At 52.4% G+C, this 8,495-nt stretch overlaps 4 protein-coding genes across 4 annotated transcripts; 2 read left to right on the top strand and 2 right to left on the bottom strand.

Annotated features, from left to right (window-relative positions):
- Positions 1-438: 438 nt before the first annotated feature.
- GLOTRDRAFT_121440 (uncharacterized protein) lies at positions 439-1,262 on the top strand (the record flags this gene model as incomplete). The annotated part of the gene is made up of 2 exons (XM_007868163.1): positions 439-851; positions 914-1,262. 2 exons carry the CDS (start codon positions 439-441, stop codon positions 1,260-1,262), a joined length of 762 nt encoding a protein of 253 aa, XP_007866354.1.
- Positions 1,263-1,344: 82 nt separating this feature from the next.
- Positions 1,345-2,899, bottom strand: GLOTRDRAFT_138823 (APH-domain-containing protein; the record flags this gene model as incomplete). Its single annotated transcript, XM_007868162.1, has 6 exons — positions 1,345-1,518; positions 1,572-1,781; positions 1,837-2,188; positions 2,251-2,612; positions 2,667-2,675; positions 2,735-2,899. 6 exons carry the CDS (start codon positions 2,897-2,899, stop codon positions 1,345-1,347), a joined length of 1,272 nt encoding a protein of 423 aa, XP_007866353.1.
- Positions 2,900-4,137: 1,238 nt separating this feature from the next.
- Positions 4,138-5,695, top strand: GLOTRDRAFT_93712 (uncharacterized protein; the record flags this gene model as incomplete). Its single annotated transcript, XM_007868161.1, has 2 exons — positions 4,138-5,019; positions 5,072-5,695. The coding sequence occupies 2 exons, from the start codon at positions 4,138-4,140 to the stop codon at positions 5,693-5,695; spliced, it is 1,506 nt and encodes a 501-aa protein (XP_007866352.1).
- GLOTRDRAFT_76489 (APH-domain-containing protein) lies at positions 5,683-7,443 on the bottom strand. The gene is made up of 8 exons (XM_007868160.1): positions 7,239-7,443; positions 7,178-7,186; positions 7,097-7,128; positions 6,769-7,047; positions 6,364-6,715; positions 6,093-6,305; positions 5,859-6,031; positions 5,683-5,796 (listed from the first exon to the last, which is right to left on the bottom strand). Exons 1-7 carry the CDS (start codon positions 7,371-7,373, stop codon positions 5,870-5,872), a joined length of 1,182 nt encoding a protein of 393 aa, XP_007866351.1. The 5' UTR covers positions 7,374-7,443; the 3' UTR covers positions 5,683-5,796; positions 5,859-5,869.
- Positions 7,444-8,495: the final 1,052 nt, after the last annotated feature.

Genomic DNA, 8,495 nt, shown 5'->3' with positions numbered 1-8,495 from the left:
CGCGAAATGTTGTTTGTGCCAGCCAAACAAACCTATATGGGGTAGTTGATCACGGTAGCGCGGGCTGTTGACTGGTTGGCGGGACGCTTCGACATCCATGTATGAGGGTCGTTCTTGGGGTATTTTGACCTCTGCGTGCTCGATATCCTGAAGAGATACAGGTATGAACGTTATTCAGCCTTGAGACGGGCATTGGTGTCCCAGGAGTGATATAGGCTGACTCGAGGACCGTCGCGCCCTCGGTCAGGTGTTACCCTATAAGGTATTGTTTGGCTGGGACAAACAGAGACGCGCGAAACGCAGTTTCCGGACTTTTATGCAAAGCACTGTAGGTAGTCGAAATGTTCTGTTTCTTTCCAACGCTGATTGCGACAGGAGTAGATATCTGTACTTAACCGAGCCACTTGTTCAAGTTGTTGTCTACTGCCGCCGACCGAGATGACAACGATCCTGCGAGGTTCTGACCCTGACATTCTGACTCTCTATTCCACTCACCCTCTAGAGCCCGGTACTGTCGAGACTCTGAAGTCGGACTTTGCGCTTGCTGCCCACGATCGCCACGATCCATTGGTCAAATTGCGTGTCTCAGATCGTACGGACTTCTACGGATGCACTCCGGAAGAGATACGACGTAGGCTGGAGAAGGAAGCCGAGGAGGAAGGTAAAAGCGCGAACGACGTGCCCTCGTTCCTGGTGGCGGACGCGCAGACTAACGACGACAAGAGCGTGATCTATGCTGGAGATTGGACGCAGCGCGAGGGTTTCTCGGAAGGGGCCTTGGTGGAACAGCCCAACTGGCCGAAAGAGGGCAAACTCCCCTTCTTGGAAAAGTTGCGCGTATACATGCATTAGTACGTACGGACCCGGACGTGCAGACTGGGGCTCTCGGTAATGACTACTCTTGTGCTTTCAGTGCACCCGTTCTCCACGTGAATCTGTCCATTGTGAACTACACCATTCCGGAGTTATGGGAATACCCGTATGATCCCACTAAGCCGATGACCCCACCGATCGACGGTGGGGCGGACTGGAGGACGCAGCCTCCGCCTCCTGCATACGTTGTTGCGTCTCCAAAGTCCTTTGTGGTTTCTGATGATCCCGAGAACACTGCCGATTTCATGCCGAGGCCCGACAGGGTATACAAATTGACCGACGATGCAGCCGAGCGACTTGGCCTAACCTCTCGCTGGACGGTGGGATGGCACGATGCCAGGGACCCCCAGGGACACATGCGATTTGCTCAAGGATGGAAGACGAATTAAAGACACGAAAGCCGTTGTACAATAGATGTATAAATATATAAGTTAAGTCCATAATAACCAGAACGAAAAGCCCTGTTAACCCTTATAGCTTCGCTTTGCTTGCGAGTCTTCCTCCCGCCTCTTCAATGGAACGCAGAGCGATTTGCCCCATGATCGGGAAGAAATTAACAGCAGCTCTCACGTATACGTGATCAGTGCCGCTCGTGGCCTGTCTTTGGGCATATCGTGCCGCAATTCCTTGGGAATTGACCGCCAGCTAGTCCGGGACCATCAGGTTTCATTCCGAATACCCGAGACAGAAGTACGCACCCGCATGAGCATCCAGCTCCTTGCGTAGTTGATGTCGGGAACGGGATATGACATTTTTGTCAGCTTGCAATATTCTCGCTCGAGGACGTCGAGCTCGATAGGCTTGTCCTTCGTGTTTTTCAGACCGTCCAGCGCACCCCAGCGGACCTCCTTCGGGATGAACTCCGGGTCGATACACCAAGGCTGGGTGAGACACGCAAGGTCTGCGAGCTATCAGAAGGGATAGGTTAGGAACGCCATCTATCAAAGCGGGAATCCCTCGTACGGGGCTACCAAGTGTGCACAATTCCCAATCAAGGATGCCGATGATGCGGTTCTCTGTCGGGTGGAAGACTAGGTTTTCGATTTTGTAGTCTCCGTGAACGATCCTCAGCCCTGTCTTCCGCTCATCGGGGAGATGGGAGCCGAACCACTCCATCACTTCTTCGAACATGGGCAGCTGTCCCACAGGTTTTCCCGACCTGGCGTCGGTGATCTCAGCCTGTGCTCGCGAGATGCGACCGAGAGCTTTGACTTGTCTAGGGAAGTACGGTGTGTGTGGGCCCAGATGCGACAGACCAACTTCCGCTGGGTCGAGTGACGATAGCGCTGCGAGGGCTTGGATCGCCGATAGCCAGCTGAACCGGACGCATGTGTGTCGGTCATTGAGCAATGATAGATGTCGTGCGTGAACACTTACCATTCTTTCCGGTCAGCGGCCGGGATTTGCGCCATCTTCGGATCGGTGAATATCCGCCCGTCCAGGAATTCCATGAGATAGAATGGAGTGCCGATGACTGTTAAGTCTTCACAGAACGCGAACGGTTCCGGGACGGGCACCTTCTTCTCCGCAGGCGTGGTTGTCCTGACGTTATGCCAGTGGATGGCTTCGAGGATTGTGTATTCTCGCTCGATTTGGTGGGCGGCATTCGACACTAGTTTTCCTGCTGGCTTCTTGCGCAAAACCCAGCGGCTACCCCTGTTCTCAATGGTTAAAACGAAATTATACGAAGACTTGTGGGATCCTGACTTTGCGTCTATGAGGAGGTACGTCGGATTGGACTATTCGCAATGGTCTCGTTAGGTTCAGGAAGCTCCTGCCATACTGAGTCTCACCTGTCCCCCCTAGGTATCACGATCGGTTAGAACTGTTCTCTCAAGCTAAAACGGAAGTAAATGATTACCTTAAACTGCTTCACGGCCACCGGGGTCTTGATCTGGGGGATATGGTCTGCGATGTACAGGTTCAAGCTATCTATATCAATGACGGCCCTGATTTCGCCAAACTCTCCGCCTATCTTGCTGCTGCCGGAACGGGAGCTGGATGCTGATGAAGGTGTGGTTTGCATGGCGACAGTTCCAAAGGGAAAAGTTGAGACGAGAGAATTCGCCGATAGGAAGGGTTCGAAAAGGGTAACGAAGGGACGGCAATTTAGGGGATGAAGTGGTGCTCGTCTGACCAGAGGATACTAGTCTTATACACTCGGACTCATTGTGGCCAGGCCATCATATCAGAATTGAAGCAACTCCGCCCTGACGATAAACCAGCCTCGCCGCAACATGGGATGTCAACACTACGCCCAGAATCTGCGGTCTATGGGAAGACTCAGTAACTGGCCAGGTATGCGACGCTAAGGTCATTGAATGCCGTATCACACGACACAAGATCCACACCGTTATGTGAAGGCATCTGATTGGGTGGAGACAATGCATTCCTGGTCGCAAGACAGCCTCTGAAACGGGTTAGACGGGCAATTCTGCACCTTTCAGGTGTGATATTGCCGGCACATACGGGGAGACTTGAGTACTTAGTTCGTGATATGGATCCTCTACGGCGTACGGCCGTAGTTTTCCATCGCCCATCCGCACCCTTGAGCGGACAAGGTCGACTGAAATGATTGAACACAGCAATAGCCACCGCGGGCTCTGGGGTCCTGGGTTGGCACCCCTCAACATAGTGTATATACTGCAGCGAGTAAACCTCAAATACAGCCCTTAGGGCGGAGGACTCCTATCTGTTGACTTACCTCTTTACAGTCAAGAGGAGACGCGAGCCTCGAGCTACAGGCCTAGGTACTCAGGCTGTAAGTAATCCTGTGAGGACATGAACTGCCAAGGAACCTCTGCGTACGGTACGTCCAGAAATATATATGAGGAACGACCTTCTTTGTGTTCCCGTAGGGCGTCGGGGACAGCTTTTGATCCGTCTCTCCGTAATGATTCGGTTGTAGCTGCAATCTGTGGGGAAGTGAAGGAGCCCACACCCCCGATGAAAGGTTTCCCCACGGTGCGGGAGAGTGGATCTCGATCCTATGAAAGCAGTGCCTCAATTCAGTAGCCGCACCATCAGGTACGGCCATCACAGCGTTCCCGACGCGCCAGGGTGCGCGCCAATATATACTGTACGCTGACTTGTGTGTAACACTTAATAGAGGGGCGGACGCCCACTTTCTTAGTCTCCGAAGCACCCAACCGCCGACGCTGGAGAGGGTCGTTCACGATTCTGGACAGGGAACACTCTCTCTTCGAGCCAAACCCATTTACGCTCTCCTTCCTCCTACTTGAATCCCTCTTTTCTTCTTAAATTATGTCCGGTTACGCACCTCCAATTTCGCACGCAACTGTTGCGACAGATGAAGTCATCCCTCTCTGCTCCATGGACATCTACAGATACGCCACAGCGTTCTCCGGTGCATACAAGTGGTGTATCAATGGTACCCTGGATGTCCAAGTGCTCAAGCTGGGTCTGGATGAACTCATCGCGCGCGGGGAGTGGCGAAAACTCGGCGCTAGGATACGCCGGAACGCGGAGGGGCGCCTCGAGTGGCATGTACCGCGCCAGTTCTCCAAGGCGAGGCCGGCGTACCATATGACCATCAGTACGTACGCCTCCATGGAAGCTGCAAAGCTATACATACCAGGCGCAACCAGCGTTCCTTCCATCCAGCCCAATTTAGGGCCAGACTCGGTATTCGTTCATCCAAGCACTCCGATAACCTTGGAGGAGTACCTTGATCCGGAACACGACCATCCTTGCTTCAATATCCATGTATCATTGTTTCTAGACGGCTCAGTAACTTGTACCGGTATCACGATTCCACACGTACTGGGCGACGGCACTGGCATCTCAAAGATGCTGATGAACTGGCTCACCCTCATGGGCAATCCGAACGCAGCGGTGCCCGCGATGCATAGCTACGACAAAGACCCGTTCGCGCCGCTGGAATCCGCATACGAGTTCGCTGAGGACCTCACAACAGAGACGTGGGAGGAAATACTACACAACATCCATTTGCAAGAGGAACGGGAGGACCATCCGAGAGAAGTCCGGACGGTCTACCTGCCCGGGTCGCTTGTGAGCCGGATGCGCGCCGAGGCTGTCGAAGAGTTGGCTCAAAGGAGGAAGAGAGGCGAAGACGTACCTGATTTCCTCAGTGAGAACGACATCCTCTCAGCCTGGTGGATCAAGGTATGTATCATCTCGTTCGCCATACAGCACAGAGCTAACGATGGATTTGAAGATTCTGTGCACGGACGTCGATCCAGATGACAAGACGCCCCTTATATCCTTTGTAGGATCATCTCTACGCAAACAGCTTCCCGAGTACTTCCCCAGAGATACCTGGTACCCTCACAATGCTACGTTGGCATTCGCATCCGAGTCCGTGCCCATCGGTGCCGTCCGGAATATGACCATCTGCGACATCGCGTTGCTCTCGCGCTGGGCGTTGGTTCGTGGCCTAGCAGACAAGCAGGCGCTCAAGCGTGCCGTCGCACTCAAGTTGTGGTCGAAGGCGCTAACAGCCAATAACGCCACCTCATTCACCTCACCATCGAGTGCGTTCGGGGCATGGCATTTTACGAGCGCCTGGACGGAGGCAAGGTGCATGGATTGGGATTTCTCACCTGCAGTCGCTTTGTCACCCGTGCCGGGCACGGAGACTAGAAGGGCAAAGCCGGGAAGCGTACGTGCTTTCTCAGGAGGTGTATACCAGTACGGGCCATACCCCGTAAGAGCCTTGCTGACGGTGTTGGCGAAAGACAAGGATGGAGGATACTGGCTTCAGCCTTATATGAGAAAGGCATACTGGAATGCTGGCCTGGAGGACCGATTGAGGCGGTTCGGATGGTCCGCGAAACTCTAGATGAGATTCTCGTTTCATTCCATATCGGACTTGCTATACATATATTGCCAACGCACTGTCGCTCGTTAATAGACACTCTATCTCGATAACTTATTAGTACGCTGTAAGAGTAGTAACCTATCAATTTATACAATCACGGATAGATCATTTGGGAGTACTACACCTATCGAAATGTCAGAGTTTGGACTTCAACTCAAGCACATGCCCAGCATCTTCCAAGACTCTGATGGCGAGCTCGCCGACAATGGGGAACAACTTAACGTGAAGAAATGCTTGTTCCGAGCTAGCTTGCCGACGAGCATAGCGGGCTGCGATCCCTTGAGAGATTACGGACAACTGCAATAAATAGCCAGTAGGTCAGATGCTGCCTGTCGTCGTGACAGAAATGAAAACTCACCCGGAAGAGCATCCAGCTCCTAGCGAATACCATCTCGGTGATAGGGTACGGTTGGTGGGTAAGGCGACAATACTCTCGCTCCAGCGTCTCCAAGTCGATAGGGATATCATCCGTCTGGTTCTTGAACCCTCGGAGTAGGCTAACTCGGTATTCCTCTGGGATCTGACTGGGGTCGACCGACCACGGCTGAGTCAAATTGGCAAGGTCCGCGAGCTATACCGAGAGTCAGTTTGCCAGGAGTATGACTTGATATTAATGAAGACGCTCGTACCGGACTACCGAGGGTGCATAGTTCCCAGTCAAGAATCCCAATAACGCGGTTCTCAGTCGGATGGAAGATCATGTTGTCGATTTTATAGTCTCCGTGAACTATCCGCGACCCCGTTTTACTCTCGTCCGGCAGATGTGAGCGGTACCATGCGATCATTTCATCAAACTTGGGGATCTTTCCGGTCGGTATCCCCGTCTCGACGTCGGCGGCCTCCGATTGTACTTGGGAGACACGGCTCAAGGATTTTATCTGACGGGGAAAATAGGGAGTCATAGGGGCAAAGTTGGATAGTCCCAGCTCCTGGGGCACTAACGAAGACAGAGCCGCCAGAGCGCGCACAGCCGATAGCCAGCTGTGGAGTACTCGTAAGGCTTGCCAATCGCATATGGTGTATCACTGACTCACCATTCTCGCCTATCGTTCTCGGGTATCTCTGGCATTCTAGGATTGGTAAATATCCGACCGTCCAAGAACTCCATAATATAGAATGGTGTTCCAATGATCTCCTTGTCTTCGCACAGAATTATAGGTTCTGGAACAGGAACGTTCTGTTCCGATGGTGTAGATGACTTGACATTGTGCCGGTGGATTGCGTTAAGAATAGTGTATTCCCTCTCGATCTGGTGGGCAGTAGTCGATAGCAGCTGTCCTGCTGGCTTCTTCCGAAGGACCCAACGAGTGTTACTGCCTGACGATCAGTACACAACTCTGCAGGGGCACTCGAGGGACGTACCTCGCATCGGTCAAGAAATACGTGGGATTGGACTTAAGCAACCATCGTCAGACTCAACCGCTATTTTCTGGAGATGCATACCTGCCCAAACTATCACGGATAATCAGGAGCTGTTTGTACAGCAATAACGGAATATAAAGACCTTGAACTGTTTGACATCAACTGGCGCCTTGACGCGTGGCACTTTATCTTTGAGATAGGCGTTCAGTTTATTCACGTCAATCGTAGCCCTGACTTCGCCATACTCTCCGCCAATCTTGCTACTAGACTTAGACATAGTCAGGAAAGAGCAAGACCGTGCGGGGTACTCCCCTGGTCCTCCAAATGCGGGGTAGCTTGGCCACCGGCAATACGACGATTGTAATGCCGGTGGCCGTGGGAATCACAGACAATCTGTCTCGTGCGCCGTTTTAGGCAACGACGTCTACTCGATTTGGTACTGGCGGCACCGTCAGGACTCAGGACGGCACTGTGCTCTCTGCACAATTGAAAGCTTTTGAGGAGGGCGCGATCCTCACCACCTATAATAATCGTTCCTTAAAAGCCTGTATGCTGTTCTTCAATGTTAATTTTGGCAGCTGTAAAGGATTACAACACCTGAAGCTGTTTTGGGCCTCGGATAAGCTCAGAACAGGCTGCTAACTCTATACAGAGAGGTTCCGGTTTGAGAAGAAATTCACTCCGCTGTACCGGAGACCATGCAGTCTAATATAGATGCTACTTGGGCTCTTTTCTCTGCTCATCAGCTTGGAGAGGTCGAGGATTGCACCGTGTAGTTGCGCATGCCGACGCTCGGCAGATGCCATCCACGCTCGGCAGCCGTTTCTGGCAGAGAAGCCTGCCTTTCTTGGAACGCGCGAGAGCTTTGGACGTCTTTGCTAGTGCGCCCCCAGGCTCCTGAACCATCCGTCCTTAGCGTTCTCGCTCCTCCTTTACTAGGGCGCACGTGCAGTGTTATATAATACAAATCTATTTTTAATTTATTACCGGATACAGAACGAACAAGAGGAGGAGAACGCTATAGGACGGCTGGCACAAATGTCGTCGCCGAGATCCCCGAGGCTGACTAAGCGGACGGTGGCTGAAGCCTTTCACCAGCGGTCGGCGGGCCTTCACGCAACCATTTACAACTTATTACCTTGGGATTTGCCGCTCGGTGTACTTTATAGTAATGTAAAAATGTCCTAACTGAATGGTATACTCATGCAATGGTTATCAGTAGTACCGAAGGCTGAATATCCGGCTGAAGAGGCATAATGGCTATAGACAAGCCCCTCTGAGTGTCAGAAGTATACCAAAGGCATTTACATTGGTCTTGAACTATTCTAGCACCCGTTTATATGTGTTCTGCGTGAGCTCAACGAGGTAGGTGTCGAGACGCTCTCTACATCGCCCGCCG

This window comes from Gloeophyllum trabeum (assembly GCF_000344685.1).
Source record: "Gloeophyllum trabeum ATCC 11539 unplaced genomic scaffold GLOTRscaffold_00007, whole genome shotgun sequence".
Lineage (NCBI taxonomy): Eukaryota > Fungi > Basidiomycota > Agaricomycetes > Gloeophyllales > Gloeophyllaceae > Gloeophyllum > Gloeophyllum trabeum.
The sequence above is the reverse complement of the archived record's forward strand: the minus strand, read 5'-3'. Positions and strand labels throughout refer to the sequence as shown.

Bases quoted from the DNA above. Each gene is read 5' to 3' on its own strand.
- GLOTRDRAFT_76489 (XM_007868160.1), bottom strand. From the start codon at position 7,373: ATGTCTAAGTCTAGTAGCAAGATTGGCGGAGAGTATGGCGAAGTCAGG. The intron at 7,048-7,096 runs GTACGTCCCTCG...ATCGTCAGGCAG, and splicing joins TATTTCTTGACCGATGCGAG to TAACACTCGTTGGGTCCTTC. The intron at 6,716-6,768 runs GTGAGTCAGTGA...AGTACTCCACAG, and splicing joins GAGAACGATAGGCGAGAATG to CTGGCTATCGGCTGTGCGCG.